Raw genomic sequence first — 18,249 nt, 5'->3', positions numbered from 1 at the left:
GTCATATGACAACAGAAAGCTCATTCATATTCCCAATGCATATTTCTTGTGTTTTAGTGGATCTTATCAAAGCAGAGGTGAGTGCAAGCTCTATTCAAACAGCTTGCAGTCAAAGTTCAGAATATTACAGCAATTCAAATAGGACAAATCCGTATTTTCCCATTTCTTGTGGCAGCTTCAAGAAAGACACAAAGACTTGAACCCATGCAGATTACTGAACAAAATCAGGAAGTAAATAGATTTTTTTTTAATTGTAAATATTGCTAATGGTTACTGAAAGACTAAAAACCTAAGCTATTAGTAAGTGACTTTGTAATATATTAGAGCCATGAAGCACATTTACCTTGCCTTAATATCTTTTATCTTCTTAAGAAGAACTTCTCTTTTTTCTCTAGCTTTCTTGGACAGACTTTCTCCTTTTAGTGTTTGGGAAATAAATGTGTCAACATCTAAATAAAGAAGAAAAGAAAATTACACAAAAACCACCATCTCACCAACAAATACTGTTGTAATGAGTTTGTTGTGATACTGTGGAAAAAATAAGAAATTATTTTCAGGCCTACACATAGTATAGCTAACAGACTTTTCAGAGTCTAAATGGAATACATTTGTTCTCTGATCTACTTATGCTTAGCATAGCAAATCCTATGGTGACATTTGAGTCTTGCTCACTTAATTATGCCATATAAGTCCTAATAAATTGTAGTACTATAACAATTACTTTCCATAACCTAAAGTAAGGGACAAAGCTAAAACAAATTTTCTTTATGCATGTATTACTTCCATGTTATTTTAGAAGTTCAAGTTACAAAAATGGTTGAGTAATTCATTATTTCAGCAGTAATGCCTACAAAGCTACTAATACAGGTCACTCGCTGGTTACAGTATTTTCAAGTGTTCTCACATTGCCTCTGAACATCCTATTTGACTAAACGTTCATACTCAGAGACTTAATCCTGCAAACAATTAGGTAGGCACGGTAATCATATCAAAGGAGTCAAGCTCAAGTGTGTACTTGAAGTTAAGCATACCCACACTTGTAGAATCACAAACTAAGGCTTTAACCTGCAGTATGTTTTTTCCATTCTTATACAGATGATACATTAATATAGCCATGTAGAACCAAGGCCTTCCCTAGAAGTTACCACGGTTCTTCGTAAATATCCTTTCCATAGGAATCAGTAACTTTTTCCTGACTAACAAAAACAGTCACGAAACCTAATTGTAAAAGTTTCTTACAGCAATCAATCAATATACGATTATCCTGAAAATTTAAAAGTAAAATACCATTAAAAAAATCCTGCTTCTTAACTTCCATTTCTCAGCTGTATAGATAATAACTGTTCGTTGAACAGAGGAAAGCATATATAAATACACTCTCACACTGTGCCTTTCCACCCCCCATACACATATGTAGTTTGGCTCAAACTGTGTAGATGCAAATGGACATAGATAGCACTACTTTAATCCTGTAACTTTTCAAATCAGATTATATGTTCCATCTTCATACAGAAATACATAACTGTAATTTAAGTACTCAAATGTTTACATGCAAAAGTTTACATTTTAAAACATTAAGTGAATATTTACTGCAGATATCCTAACCGAAAAAATTGCCTGGTTTTTTCTTTATAGAAGTTCAACAGAAACTTATCCCACTTTATGTTACAGGCCGCAAGAAAACAAATTCAGTCAAAAGTTACTCCTTGAGAAAACAGCATAACTATTATAAAGATGTTGTTCTTTCCAAGTAATTTACCAGATCATTATTTAGATGCTTAGATTGCCGTCTTCATGAAGTGTGGCAATCTTTTTTTTCCTACAGTATCTTAGAGTTTCCAGTCCCCATAAGACAGAGAAGCTTCCCCATTACATTTTCCAAACGCTTCTGAAGGCAAGGGGGATGACAGGGACACAATGACGACAAGACCCACACTCTATGGCATTCCTTCTTTAAAAGGACAGAAGGAAAGGCACTTAACGTGTATTAATGAATCCTCCAGACACACCCCCAACAGCCTCTATGCTGTACACCAAGCATCCCTAGAAACATTCTGTCCTAGCCCACAGGAAATTTATACCTTTTCATTAATTCCAATGATTGAAATTGCCGATCAAGCAAGCAAATGAGGATTCAACAATTCAAAGACATTGACCAACCACAAAATTTAGGTCAAAAAAATGATACTTTTCCTCCTGAGGGCAAAGCACAAAATCATCAATAGCTTTTTTCCCCAATGAAACCCAACAGGATTTTCTAGTACAGAACAACTTTTCATTCTGCGAGAGATGGGCTGATTAAATCTTTGTTCCTTCATAGTTTTACATATTTCTTTCAAAAACTAGTCAGCAGCTTCAAAGTTCTACCTAGGCAGCAACATTCAAAAGTTTTGAGGAATTAGTCACCTTTATAAAAAAGGTGCAGTGCGTGCACAGTAATTTTGGATACTAATTAATCCCAGAAAATTGCTTCAGAAGTCTTCCTTTAAACTCACCAGGCTTCTTTACTTCATGGAAAAGCTCAAAACTCATCTGAGAACTGTGCCATCTCAGCTTTTGGCTGACTGTTAAAGCTTTTTCAAATAGAAATATTGTGATAAGATAATTAAGGAGTTATATAGGGAAGAGAAACCAAGTTGATTTTCGTAAGAATTACCATAAACAAGAATTACCACTTCTGACTTAAAATACACTATAGATATGAAAAATTTTAGGACTACACTGCTGACAGAACCTCTTCCTTTCTGGAAAAGCTTGGACATCAGAAGTAGATCTAACATGGAATTTTCAGCTGTGGAAGAACAGGACAGAAGTAGATCATACAATCATAGAATCATAGAATGGTAGGGGTTGGCAGGGATCCTTAGAGATCATCTAGTCCAACCCTCCTGCAGAAGCAGGTTCACCTAGATCAGGTCACATAGGAACATGTCCAGGTGGGTCTTGAAGATCTCCAAGGAAGGAGGCTCCACAACCCCTCTGGGCAGTCTGTGCCACTGCTCTGTCACACTCACGGTGAAATAGTTTTTTCTTATGTTTAAGTGGAACTTTTTGTGTTCCAGCTTCATCCCATTACCCCTTGTCCTGTTGCTAGCTACTATAGAAAAGAAGGATGTCCCAACCTCCTGACACCCACCCTTTAGATATTTATAAATGTTAATAAGATCACCGCTCAATCTCCTCTTCTCCAGACTAAACAGCCCCAGTTCCCACAGTCTTTCCTCCTATGAAAGATGTTCTATACCCTTGATCATCTTGGTGGCCCTGCACTGATGTTGCTCCATTTATTCTCAGTATAAGTAGATAAATGATTTGGAGGAGAGAAGCAAAGGAGAAAGAGAGCAAGTATACAAAGTATACACAAGGTTGTTGCTTCTGAACAACAGCAGCAGTTATAGACATCCCTGGGATGGCTATCATCTCCTGAGAGACTGTAAAACAAGTGCTCTGAGTTTAGGTATCCACAAACAGAAGGCATTGTACTCATCATGGAATACAAGTACTTCCATACACCCAGAGAAAGCACATAGCTCAATTCATCACAATCCCAAAATATGAAGACAGACCGGATATACTCATATATCAGACAGACCTGATATACTCATATATCATATATACTCAGACCTGATATAATCTTACAGGATGCTACAAAAGTAGTTTGTTTGAAAATTACATATTTCTGTATCTTAGATTTCTTATATAACATTCTGTGTAACTGTGAGTAGGTATCTTGCTCAAGCCATCTTTTGATCTAGCATTATAAATCCATCCATGATGTGCCAAATACATGAGACAAATAACCTATCCTAAGCTCCTCTGGACTAGAAGAAAGTTTTTTAAGTTGGGCTCATCTCCTTGCTACCCTTAAGAAAACAGCCATGCAATTTTTATGACATTCCACAAAGTTATTTACTTTGGAATGAGAACAGAACTCAAGACTTCAGAATGACAGATGCAAGACTCGTACTTCAGACCCAGGAGCAGCAAAATTCGCCCATTTCTCACCACTATTCTAGTCCCTCTTCCTTTGCCAGGATGATCCAAAATTTGCTCTCTCCTCTGCTAGTTTAATGCCATACAGAAAAGGAAAGTGTAAAGCCACTAACAACAAACACTAGGTTGCAAACATGTTTGTTTCATGCCACAGTAGCAACTGGTCCATTATGGAATTTAAAAAGTAATAAAAGATAATTAAAAAAAAAAAACCCAAACCTCTTTGAACTGATTTCTGACTTAAAAGCTCTTTTACTAATCAGTTACGACAGAGCAAACAAAATTTCCAAAACGTGTTTGTTTCTAAAACTAAGCAGCTATTTAGTACCACACATTGCAGATTCTCAGCTGTTTCCATTGAAAATACTAACATTTTTTGGGAAATACACTTCAGAAATCTATTCAGCACCTCTTAGCTTTTTTTAAAGCCTGTGTCTAAGACTGCCTGACAGATTGAATACACTTATTTGTTGCTCTGTTTCTTAGAACTCATGATTTTAACTTTGAACCATGCCACAGAGAAATTGTCCCTAGAAATAAACCATTATTGCTGAACTGAAAGATTTGATTGATACAATCCACTCACAAATTGCTCTGTCAATATAGGTTATAAACTGACTAGAAAAAGTAAGTCACACTACAGTCTAGCTCTGTCCACTTCATCCAGCTCATATAGTTCAAAACTTCATTGCCATTTCATACCACTGTCAAAAGCTGAAAAGTCATTTTAATCTCATTTTCATGTACATTCCTTTTACAAGGAAAAGGGTTATGATTTATGTTGCTTTTCACTGTTACAACACTTTGTGGTTTGCCATACTTCTATGATTATAAACAGATACACTGCAAGTTTTTCATTGTTTTAAGTCTTTAGGGCTATTTACTTTAATGAAGGCTGAAACTATGCAGATATTATTTTTCAAGAATGCTGTAAATTTTTAACCCAAAGCAATTTCTGTGTTAAAGAGTGCTAATCATAACAAATCAGAGCATTTGTGTTGTTTACAGGGTTTAATATCATGACTGTAAGTTGCACTTAATAAACAAACATATTTAGGAAAGAACTACCTCATTTTTGCATCAGGGTAGGCCAAACAGACTCTCATAGAGGCAGTCAAAGACTCTGCCCTGGTCTTCCTTTCTCCTATCCTTCTGTAGATAACCAAAATGTTGTCTGTCGTAATACAAAACAGTCACTTCATCACTTAATGAGTTCGTGCTATTCCAAGGGCAGAGAACAATTATAAACCAGCAGTGAGATAGCATGCTTCCATTCATATGGCAGGGCATGCACGTAGCTCCCTGCCCATGACCCAAGGAGAATGCAGGCTCCCGTTTCAGGGCTGAACACGCATCCATCATGTGACAAGTGACACTTGCATGGGGTCACCTGGTGGATGCGCTGCCAGTGACACAAGGAAGGAATGACAGGTCAACAGAACAGTTCCTCCAGCCAACAGCCTTCTCCCAGCTGTCTCCTCTGCAAGGACTGAGAGAGCCAGAAGCAGGCTGCAAGACAGTGAATTTGGGAAGGCAGGCCAGAGAATTTTGGAAGGTAGTTGCAAGCTTGGCATATTCATGCACGCACATCATCCACAGATGACCAACATTAAATAGATTGCCATGGATCTTTCAGCTTTACATTGATTGGCATTAGAAAGCAATTAATTATTTTAATTTAAAAGTTTTTGTGCAATTCATTAGCAGGGAACAGGTCTGAAGACAAGTTAATGCAGTATCTGTGCTTGCTTGTCCTCTTGAATCAAGAAGCATTTGAGGATTTTGCTTCAGTTCTCCCTTTTTCTTACCAAGAATATTTAAAAGTCCCTCTCCAGAGTCTGCTAAATTGTCTTTTTAATTATATATACTTATACATAAAGAGAACATATGATGTAAACTAAAAGTGACTGACACTCCAAGATGACTAAAAATACCACACTGATCCAGCCTAACAAGTAAGTGAGCATTCCTTTCAGCGCCAAGTCCTGCAAAGGACTGCCTTTAGAAACTGCTATACTTTAAATCCCCAAAAGCATGGCTGTCTTGCTATGTCAACACATACAGAGCAAGTATTGTAAAAAAAGTTGATGCTCAACAGTTTCAATAGTTATTTAGAAAGCAGAAGTACACCCAAACTGCTAAGATGCCTCAAATGAAGTGAGCAGATAAGACACCTGTTTTAAGAATTTAAAGGAAAAACACTATTATAATCAAGGACATCTAATCTCAAGATATATCTAATCTCATTGGCTGAGTATTTGAGCATCCTCTCTCTACATTAAAGAGGTGAGAAAATATCAAGCTGTAACATATATAAGCATAAAACCACACAGTACAAATCAAGATCAAGTTACAAAGTGATTCTAAATGAACTGTAATAAAAAATGTTAAGGATTAACCTAAAGATTTACACTGTATGCCATATTATGCTGCATCCATTGTGGTCTGTTGACATATGATTCTGAAAGAAACGTAAACTCAGTCAGATGAGAAAGATAGACTCCGCGTTAATTGAAAAAGACAAACTAAGTGACTAATGAGTATATAAAAAATAGCTTATGCCATTTTTATCACCCATATAAGACACTTACTCTCAAATTTATGGCAGAGACAATTGAACTATGTTTCCAATCACTGGAGATTATTTCTTACCAGGAATGCCTCTCTGCTTTTTTTTTCACCTCACTGTTTCTATTCTTACCCCATTACTATTTAAATATATATATTACTAAAGCTGTAAACACATGTCTACTTATAAGATGCCCACAATAATCACTGTGGTTTATCTTGTAAAGATGGATTTTTCAACAAGGACCTTGGAAATGTGAAAATAATATTCTAAAACAAAGAGTAAAGTCTTAAAACAACAATACACTTTTAACATTGAACCAGTCAATGAAGAAGAGCTACATTGTACCCGGGTGGCTTTTCCTCTGACAGGAATGTAAGAAGCAAATCCAGCAGCAGCTGACAAGGGGTCAAAGGAGGACAGTTGGTTTTCTGCGTATCAGGAGTAAATTTAACTACTGCAATGCCCAAAAATAAAAGGTAAACAAAAATAAACTCATGCACTGGATCCACTATCTTGTAGTTTTCTTACCTTGCCTCTTCTGCATACTATTTCCAGAATGCAACTAAACAAGTGGGAAACAATATTAATTTGAAGAACAAATTTGAGGGAACACACTTGAAAAAAAAAAAAGGCTACTTGGACATTACAACTAAGCATTTAAAACAAATGGAATTAACATCTGAGTGGAGATAGTGAAGGGCGAGAACATTGTTTTCTGTTTTGTTTTGGGGTTTTGTTTGATATAAAAAGGGAAATGGATTTGGGACTAGCTGTAAGTTTCCACATGAACAAGAGAAAGAGTTTTATTCTATTTTTGTAGTAAAAGTCTTTGTAACTTTTAAAATATGAATTCAGCAGATTCAAACTGGAAATATTGCAAAGAATGAAAGGAAAACTGAATCTAAAAAAGCAACAGGACCCTTACTATAGTGACAGGTATCATGAAGATAGTAGGGAAAAAATATAAATGATATACATATCTGATGATCATGACATCACCAAAATCTTTAAAAATAAAGAATTCTGGACTCCTCTAACTAAGTCTCCATTACAAAAAAAAAAAAAAATCAAGATGATTTATAGTAGAGGAGAAATAGTAAGCTTCTGGGGAAGAAGCAGCCTCCAAAATCCTTCTCAGCTATGGATAAGCCAAAACTCAGAGCATGCATCAAAGAGTAAGGAAAAATAAAAACGAGCAGGTCTCCAATAATCTACGCAACGAATACTGACTTGACAGGAAGAAAAAAACCCAAACAAGTAACAAAGATCCTCAATGTATAAACACAGCAGAGGATATATTTTCAAAAGAAGAAAAGTCATGATGGGACTGGGCTTCCTTCACTAAGTTCCAAAATCTCAAGCATCATCTATAAAGCATAGAGACATAGGTAGAGAATAAAGGAGTTACATACACTACCACACACCTTCCAGGTGTAAGGAGGGAGATAAGAGAGCAACATAATTCCTCCCACTAGAAGTCCAAGTCACGACCAGAGGACCCTGTTTCTGTCTCCAGTGTTTCCCTCTAAACACTTGAACAAGTCAGAGAAGAGAGGATGGGACTGTGAAATGCCAACAATCCTCTGCAATAAGCTCATCACCACACTGACCTTTCCCTTCAGCTTTACAGAAAGAGCTTTTCCTCCAGTTTCCAACCAAAGCAGCTAGCCCCAAGCACAAGCTGTGCATCTGCCTGGAATATTTCAGCACCACTGACATGCAACTATAATGACCCTGCCGGCACATGTGACAGAATTTGTTTTTGTGTTAAAGATATATTATTGTTTAGGTTCAAACTAAAGCACTCACAAGTCCAAAAGTTTCCTGTGCGACTTTAATTCATCCCCAGGTGTGTTTATTCCCATTATCACCATGTTTAACTATGGGAGCATTTGGTTATGTTTTCCAGTAGGACACCTACTTGTTCCGCATAGCAGATGGACAATACTCCAACAATCAATCAAAGCCAAGCAGAGATAAGAAAATCCTTATGATCGTTCCTCCACTTGTTGCAGAAGTTGGAAACAGTAGGGAAAAAGACTAAGTAGAGGAGGAAAAGCACAATATTTCTGAGATTTTCTATCTGTCACTGCCTCACTGCTATGTGAATACCAGGCTAAAAAAAAAAAAGGTGCTTATTGATAGACATTAACTGCATGTTCTCAACACAACCTTAAATGAAGTGCCTGGCACTCTTAATGGCCACTGAATACAGACATTGAACTCACATTATTTTCTAGAGAAAGCGGCACAGCGTGGAGGCAGGTAAATTTGAATTCTAATCCTGTTCCAACATTGATTATTTTTTGCAACCTCAGATCACATCTTGTTTATTACTCTAATTTTACCAACGGGAAAACAATATTCCCTCATCTCAAAGAGGTGCTGAATCAATACTTGTGAGCCATTAATATAATATATTAAGAAGCATCCTCATAGAAGAGCATGCAGAAATTAATAACTATCTATTCACTGCAGTCTTTGTATTGTGTAAGAGTTGCTTAATGAATAGTAAAGATATTACAGTACTCCCTTCCTTCCTCCATTACCATACATCTTCACTACATGAATAGTTTAAGCAAAAAGAAGCAGGAGACTATAGAATTAAAGATTACCAGAACCTAAAGGTATTGGTGAAAGGATGCTCATACAGTCTGAATTACTGTACTTTCTGTCATGCACTTGACTGGTAACCTAAAAAATGTTTTTAATAGGAGGACAGGTTAACATACACAAACTGTAGCAAGTAATGCTATACTTTTAAAAAGAGTAGGCAGATTATTGATTTTTTTCTATAAACATAATTATCCTTACATTGTTTCCCTTTGATAATTCCACAAATAAGAAATTTACAAACTATTAGTTGTTCCACTGGATTTCTGTTCACTTCATAATTAGGTTGTCATAAAACTAAAAAGTGTTAACCTTATTTTGCATTGAGTCCCAAAACAAAAGTGCATGTGAATGCAAATTAAGTTGAAAATATTACCATTACAGTTGTAGATGTATTATGTAGCATTTATGTTGTGATAACAATAAACCAAGGATCATTCTATAGAGAGCACAAATGAAACCACCTTTTCTTCCATAAAAGCTGAAGCTGTAAACACTGCACAAACATCTGTGTGTAACTTGAGTTGTTGATCATAGTGACTCTGAAAAAACATATTTCCTTGAGGGAACATAGGTGTTGTCAGTTTCATTTCAAAATACAAATCCTTATATCATTCCTTCCATGGAAAATTGGATAAAGATAAGAACAAGTTGTGAAAATGAGACACTATGTGAAAAAAAAAAAAAAAAAAAAACCAAAAAAACCCCAAAACAACACCACAGTCTGGAATGCTGACATCTGCATCCCACACTGCTTCCCAAAAAATCATAAAGCACTTGAAACATTTTTGAATTTCAAGATCAGCTTCACCCAGTGACAATATCTCTAAAAAAAAAAAAAACCACACACAGAGTCTTCAGGTGATCACAAGATACAGAATACAGTAGTAGCAGAGAAACTATCAGAGTTTGGAAAGGGTCTCTATTTTTTTTTTAAAGAATTGATTCCATAAGCAGAAATACACAAAAGCTTTATTTTCTCCTGGTAGCTTTTTATGCAGATTTTACTACAGATGGCATGATCCGCCAATAATGTAGTTAGAAACAGTACTAAGAAAAACACTAAATAGTTGGCAGAAGTGCTTTAAGGATGAGAAGACACTGGTTAAGAGCAATGTTTCAAGCATTAACTTTCACAATAGAAACGTTTTTAAAAAGAGCAGTCTCCAAATGTGATGAGCTACACTAGATTCTAGCAGATGCTTCTCCATCTAACTGATTACTCCATTTCAGAGGGAAGATGTTGAAAAGCACCTGTAATCTGAATGTCTTAGAGCTATGCAACTTCCCGTAGCAGAAACGGAAGTTCTCCCACTGAAATTGAAATTGTTGCAGAACAGTAAAGCCTTTCATGAGTTTTGCATTAAGATAAATGAAATCCCAAAGTGAGGAAGTACAATTTGCTTTAATGGACAGAAAAAAATAAAGGTTTTTTTAAAAAATTAAATACATGTCTTGAACACAAAAACACATCACTGGTATTTTTAAGTCTCTAGTAACACTACCGCTGGTAACTTTCCATGGTGACAAATCATCTCGTTTTTCTGCTCCAACGTGTCCCTAAAGAGCAAGGGCTGTCACAGTCAGGTGTATCTGATTGATGTGACAACCTGCCAGCGATTCAGTCACTTCGATGACATCTGCCTCAGCTGTTCAGCGGGGAAGCGGGGTTTAAGTCCCGGCAGTGCTTGCCGGGCCACTGACACGGTGACGGGGAGAAACTGTTACCGGATGGCTCCGTAGTCAGAAACAGGGGCCGCGGGGCCGCCGTGACGCCCGGGCCCGGCCACACACGTGTATCCGCGGGAGGGCTGCGAGCGCCTGGCCGCGCCGGCAACGGCAGACACACCTCTCCGCTTCCTTATTTCGGACGCTCCCAGCAGCCGCGGGAAAGGGAACCGCGGCACGGCGCCGCGAAGGGAGGAAGTACCCGGGGAAGATGAAATGGCGGGGGCAGGGAACTCCCGAATCCACGAAGTGCAATTAACTAACCAGCGCCCGCTGCGCAGCGTTGCTCCGCGGCTGCGGCCCCATGGGCGCCTCCCCCGCCCGCACACCCCAGCCTGTCACACCCCCCCGCCGGCCCGCCCCCCTCTGCCTCCCCTCCGCCCCGCTCACCGCCCGCCTCCCGGGAAGCCCTCCCTCTTCCCTGCCCGCCGGCGGCCAGCCTTACCTGCCAGGAGGCTGCAGACCTCCTCGGGGATGTCGGGCGCACCGTGCATGCTGAGGGCGGCGGGGGCAGCCGGGGACACCGGGCGGGCGGGACAGGGCGGGCCGGGGCGGGGCTGCTCAGTTCGACTCGGCCCCGCCGGGGAAGGAAACGAAGGCCCCGCCCCTCGGCCGCCACGACAAGGCCTCGAGCCGCGGGGGCGTGGCTTGCTGCCGCGGGGGCGTGGCTTGCTGCCACGGGGGCGTGGCTTGCTGCCGCGGGGGCAGGGCTCCGTGGCGCTTCCCCACCCGCTAGCGCCGCGCAGGCGCTCCCTCCCCCTCGCGGTATTTATACTCCCCCCGCTGGCACCGACCCCGCCGCGTGGGATTGCCCACCACGTGACCACTGCCGGCAGCCATTTTGCGTGAGGGCACCGTGCAGGCCCGACTCTCTTGCCAGAAGCGAATATGGCGCTGGGCGTTAGTCGCCAGCTCGCCTCCGCCCCGAAGTCCACGAGGGGTTGCCTGCTGGGCGCGGATGCCCGGAAGTTGCTCTCTGGTTGGCCCACTGATTGCCCCGCCCAAGCCAAGGCGAGGCGGCCGCAGGCGGAGGTTGTGCGGGTTTGGCGTAGCTGGCTGTAAGAGCGGACTAATGCGAGATATCTTTCCAGCTCTTATTCGGAGCTCGCTACTGACCTTAGCTCGCCTTTTAGTGGGCAGGATAGCGCTGCTGAGGGAATAAGGGAGCCTGTCAGACCTGGCATTCATCAAGGCCCTGCTGGTTCTCCATCTTCCTTGGCCTGCGGTCATCCCCAGTGGCTGGGTTTGGGATAACAGAGCGCCCGTCATTACTACTAGAGTTTGGGATAGCCCGCCGCAGCCTGATCTCACTCCACGGCTCTGCCGATGTCCTAGTGGTTGCAGCTGACAAAAGCAAGCTGGGGAGCGAGGAGATGACATGTACACGAGAGGAATATATACGTGAGAGGAGGAAATTACATGTTTACATGAGGCATGCGGTGAAATAAGAGATGGAAAGTGAAGCAGCGGGAGCGGGTTTGTTGGTATTATCATCAGTGTATAGTGGGCAGACGTAAAAAGAGATGCTACCTCCTAAGCAAGAAAGCTGGGCTGCTGCAAGGACTGTGTAGAAGTTCTGGTTATAGGGCAGGTTGTTTTACTTTTTCCCCCCCAAATCACTAGTCACATGTGTTTGGAGCACATCAGTGATGTAATACGTTTAGCGTAGAAACACTAAAAGTAAACTGTTAGCATGTGCTTCTGCAACGTGGGTAATTTTGGCTACGTCATTACTACAGGAAATCTGCATTAGACTTGCAGTTGGGTTAGCACATCTGTGTGTCATACTGCTGTAGAAAAATAGCAACGAAAGGGAGTTACGAAATTTCAGCTTTGTACCAGTGTAATTATATTAACACTTGTGGCACAGCTGACAGTACAGCTGTGTCGGGCAGCTATTAACCAGTTTCATACTGCTGCTTGATGTAGCTGTGCCAGCTGAAGTCTGCAATGTAGACATGGTGTGAGACAGTATTGTTCTCCTGACCTCTCACATCTCTTTTAATTACATGGAACAACTCATTTCAAATACATCTGGGTTTTCAAAGCATTGCAGCTTTATTACCTGATTTTATGGCCATCTTGACTGAAACTCAAGCAGTTAACTAACTGACCTGTATAATGTTGTGAAATGACTTTTATGTTAGTTATCAAATTTCAAAATAAACATGCACATGCATCTGCATGCATATGTGTATAAATAGATCTTGCCTCTTTGTATAAATACCTAGTACTCTTCTGTTACAAGAACATGTTTGATTAATTTGTCTGTAGTTGGCAAGGAGGGCTCTTTAGGCTTCTGTTGAATTACACATTTCAGATGTGAGGTCTTGGGAAACTGCCATAAGGAGCAGGAAAATAGCTTGTAGTCTAATTTACTTGCCCTTTTTCAGGTTAATTGTAATCCTGCTTTCTTGTATTGACTTTATGGCTCCATCCATGTCTGTCCCAGAAATGAGTCAAGGGTGTCACTTGAACTCTGTTGTAGTCTTTGTTTTGAGATCACTTTTCCTGATAATTCATTCCATATGTTTACCATTTGTGTGAGCTTTCTCTGAGTTTCAGAACATAAAAGGAGAAGAAATAATAACTTACCTTTATTATTTCCCACTGCCTATAATCTAGTCACTGTTTTTTTCTACTGACGTTTTTCTTTAAAGACCTTGCACTGAAGACCAGCCTGTCACACAGTTGGCAAGATTTGTGACCCAGACCTATTTTAAGACTTGTTAAGTTCCAGATTTACTTATAGTTCTCTAATTTTTAAATCTACCACTAATAGGAAGCATAATTCAAAACAGACTCCTTCATTGAAACAAGTCTGGCTTCAGCACCATTTCAGCCTGGTTTCTGAGGATTCCACAGCTCATCGAAACCAGTCACGCCGCTTTGCCTAATCAGGCCCATAGATCAGGACTCTTGATGTGTGGGTAGCAATGCCACTGCAGGGAGCACACAGAAGTTTATTGTCCTTCTGTGTGGGGAGAGCCACAAAAACAGGGAGTTCAGGAGGAATAGCCTACCTGAATCTGCAGAGAGGGTACAGTAACACCACTGTCAGAAGGACAGTTTCCCATTCAAAGGAGCACCACCTAACCCCCCTGAAGAAATCTGATACATCCAGTACTGGGAAATCCAGCATTTTTCCATTAAATGCTCCACTTTTCTGCAGCCATGCTTTTAAAACTTAGATTCTAGGAGAAGAAGGAAATGGGACCTGTGTGCAGCTGCTGCTTACGTCCTTTAATAGACAACTGATTGGATTAGAGTGCATGCTCCCTGGACTGTTTTGTACAGGCAGCAACGGCCTTGTTGAGGCTGCTCTGTGTTCTCATCTTTTCATTCTGTTGGCTGTCTGTCTTCTTTTAACAGATCCAAAACAAAATAACTAGTCAATAATCAGAATCTTTATATTTTCTTAATTATTTAATTACATTAAACAGTAGTCGGCGAAGGTTTCTGGCGTGCACATGTAGCTGCTAAACGGAAGGAACACAGACTTTCTTTACAGAAGCACTTTCTTTATAAAGAAACACAAAAACTTCTGGGTTTAAAAAATCTCAAAAATATGTTGTTGGATGACAGTGTTCTAAATATGCTCTTTATGCATTTTGGCTGCAGTTGCTGCAGTGAGGAAAAGCTGTGGTGCCTCCTACAGTGGAAAAACACACTCTGAACCCTTTGTCCTCTGGCAAAACAACATTAAAGTTTTCTTAGGATTTGCTACTACTGCTGGAATTAAAATTATTTCCTCACAGGCAGAGATACATTGAGGACATCACAGCAGTTGTTTTGAGAATAAGTTTTCAAAAATAACTTTGAAGCACAATGAAGAGCTAGTACTTCATCTAACAACTCATTGAAATTTGGTGTGTTCGGTTCTATTCAACATCCATCTCCATGAAAGCTTCCTATTTTGCTATCCTCTTAAAAGCAGTTTATACAGAAACAAAATCAGAAGCATTCAAATATTGTTTGCTTGGTTGGGTTGCATGTGGAAACATGGCCCATTGAAATCAGCTCATCAAACGTGAGCTGAACACACCAATTTATGGGATGCTTTGATCACAAATGGAACTAAAATGTACTCAGACTGTAAAAGTTTTGAGCACCGTGTGCTTGTTTCTTCATTAGTTTATATGATGAAAAATTGCCCCAGCAACCTTTTTTCTACACAGTTTGAAGACTTTAGTGTCACTGTTTCATGTTCTGAGATACAAAATTGATGTACTTTTCTTTCTGAATGTGACCTTACACTTAGAGAGTGCTTCCCAGGTTGGTACTGTCTTTCTCTGAATGATCCTTTCTGTAAGCCTGTCATTTTGAGGCCTCAGCCTGAGAGTAGCAGTTCTCAACAGGCTTAAAAAAAAAAAGTCAAGAAACACAACTCACTCTCTTCCCACTCCATGTTTACCAAGTTATATGACCACAGAGAGATGCTGAGCTGACAAGGATTGAGAATAGTCTCCTAGATCATTTGTTATGCACCATATCACAGCTACCTGCTCAGCCTTCAAAACTCTCATTTTTGGTGCTGAAGTCTTCGCCTTTACAAATGTGGAGCATAATTCTTCCTTTTCTGTGCTTGGAATATATTCCAGCAATGTCTGATTTTGCCTAAGAATTACCTCTGGAAAGAAAAGAACTATAACTTTGAATGATGTTTTCTAAGCATTACATGCTATGGGAAATATTTTTTGCATAAGCATTTCTTTTTATCTGGGCATCTGTTGGTTTGTATACAATTGCGAGTTATCCATAATTGTATTAGGCCAAAAATATTTTCTATCTCATCATGTTTAGCATCTTGTTTAAAAAAAAAATTATTAAGAAAACTCATCAGATAAAGGCTTTGGTTCAGAGTTTGACTGAGATCCTGTTTTGAGGTGATTCTCCATCTGGAATGATTCAAATGGAACATCCTGAAGGTTAGTTTTGGCACAGGAGCAAGATTTCAGTGGACATTCTGTCTTACTAAAGTCTGTGAAGGTAAGCCAAAGATAACTCCATAAGTATCACAGAAGATGACCTTTGCTACTCATCGTGCAGATAGTTCCAATGAAGTGTGGACACAACCTACTGAATAAAGAGCTGCAAGATTTCAGCTCATACTAAATCCATTTGTTACCATTCATATCTAGTCCTTCGTTCTTAGTCCTAAAATTAAATACTAAAGACATAAAGATTCTTCCTCTCCCTATTTCTCCTCTTCAAGATGTATATATGTGCCCTTGTTAGGTTTTCTGCAGTTGAACATGTTTTTAGGAAGGAAGTAGGGAGAGGAGCTCTGTTTGACTGGATCTAACAATTAGAACATATATAATTTTTTCTTTACCTCATTTATAACTTCACCATCTAATGAATATTTTAGAGCAATGAATTTTGGAACAATTCATCTATAAACAGCCTGTTGGATTCTCCAGAAGTAAATGCTAAACTTCATCATTCTTTGAAAGGTAGGTGAAATGAAAATCTAGGTCACCTCTAATCTAAATTTAGTGTTCTGTCTTGGTTTTTTAGCCTTTTATTAACCATGATGTAATACATGGAGTCATATTTTAAACAAATTATATCACAGATAAATTACTGAAGAATACTTTTCTGAGTATTTCTATATAAAGATTCCTTATACTTTTCCTATTGCAATATCACTTCAATCCCTTGTGCCATAAGACACTCACTATTGTCTAAGCCCTCTCTTTTTCCCTCCGCACCTCCATCAGTGAGAAAGTGGCAACATTTTCTGTAGCAAGTTTGGAGGGATTGCTGTGCTCTTTGGCCTGTCAGCATCTTCTGCTGGTTGGCTAGCCTGCAAGCCAAAGACAATAGGTACCTGCTGATCCTGGGTGGCAGTCCTTTCTGCTGTGGTGCATTAGCCTGGCTTTCTGTCCATTATCCAGCAGCTGCTTTTCAAGAGGTTTTTAAGAAGAGAATATCTGAAGACTATATCTAGCAGATACAGCATTCAGATTTTAGGGAGAAGTCAATAGGTGGACAGAATTCCTTGAATAATCAAGCAAAAAAATATTACTTTGGAGATTCACGGGTAACTTTTATAATAATTAGCAGAACCCTTGAGGCACAACCAGGTTAAATGTGCCTGTCTGCTAATATCACGTGTTTTGTGACCAACAGGGTAATCCCACTTTTAAAGTACTCTCATCTGTACGTTGCAGAAGGAGCAGTAACAAGAGATTTGCAGGGAAGAAGGGTTTCCAGAGCTGCAAAACTTTTCTGTATGATGCTGCATTTCCCTTCACAGGGGAAATAAAACAGTTACTTTGGTTTAAAGTGGAACTGAATCAAAACCTAAGTAATAAATTTCTGCAATAAGCTATGGAGTGCTGCCTTGTAGACTCTGAATTGCCAATCTTTTAACTGAAATAAAGATAACTTCTTAAGTGGCATTTCTTGAAGAGACACACTGAGAGCCTTTGAGTAAACATTAGTGAAGTGGCAAGGTAAGAGTTAAAAAGAGCCACTGTGTTATTTTTATTTTTAAAAGTCCAAAGTGCACTTTAGAAGAGTGCTTCGATCAGCCTAAAAAATGAATATATGACAAATTGCAGTCCAGCGAACAAGAAGAGCTAAATGTTACATCATATGCATAGGCATTAGCTCTCCATATTTCTTTTCAAAACAGCTCAAGTGAATTTTTGTCTTAATGTGCTTAACTCAGTGCTTTTCTTTGCAGCATTCCCAGCTGTTTTTGTTTTTTCTACCTCTGTGTGATTGCCACAAACAGTGACAAACCCAGAAAGTATCATAAAATTTCAAATGAAATGGCTATTCTTGTTGTCCGAATTCAACGTAGTTTCTGGGAAACAGATGAAGCTCTTCTTCAGGCTCACTTAGAAAAGACTGGTAGAAGTGAGGCAGATGTATAGGCTCATTTCTTGCCATGCAAATGCATTTTCTCTACAGAGGAACATCATCAATTACCTTCTTTAAAGTGATGCATAGATATGTAAAATATCATGCCAAATAAGAAGTATTTGTTGTCTCTACTAGAAATTGCATTTGATCCCATTTTATTAAAGTGCTCAACTGATAAACTTCACCTCGATGGATTTAGTTTGAGCTGTGAATTATTGTTTTGTAAAATAGAGAACCTTGAAAAACCCCTGATGCAAATACATTTTATTTATAAAATGTCTTCTGGGATATCACATGGTTTACAGTGAGACTACTCAATTAATAAAATAGCTTTTCTCAGCAAGTATTTGTACAATAATGTCCATAAACTAGGGTGTGCCTGGCGAAAATTGTATTCCAAGACAATCAGAGCAATATGCTAAAGGGGACAAGCAGACCCTAAGCCAATATTATCTCACTCTTTTTTT

General features: G+C 39.3%; 1 protein-coding gene across 2 annotated transcripts in view; it reads right to left on the bottom strand.

Annotated features, from left to right (window-relative positions):
* SKAP2 (src kinase associated phosphoprotein 2) overlaps positions 1-11,631 on the bottom strand; it is a 116,368-nt gene extending 104,737 nt beyond the window's left edge. The window contains exons 1-2 of one of the 2 annotated variants that reach the window (XM_061996495.1): positions 11,352-11,631; positions 344-449 (exon numbers count right to left, since the gene is read on the bottom strand). In XM_061996495.1, coding sequence (XP_061852479.1) covers positions 344-449; positions 11,352-11,400 — 155 coding nt within the window. In that variant the 5' untranslated portion in view covers positions 11,401-11,631. The remainder of the gene's footprint in view (positions 1-343; positions 450-11,351) is intronic. The other variant, XM_061996497.1, reaches the window with a different exon arrangement.
* Between the last annotated feature and the right edge of the window lie 6,618 nt (positions 11,632-18,249).

Source organism: Colius striatus, chromosome 5 (assembly GCF_028858725.1).
Source record: "Colius striatus isolate bColStr4 chromosome 5, bColStr4.1.hap1, whole genome shotgun sequence".
Classification (NCBI taxonomy): Eukaryota; Metazoa; Chordata; class Aves; order Coliiformes; family Coliidae; genus Colius; species Colius striatus.
This window is presented reverse-complemented; position numbering and strand designations above follow the sequence as displayed.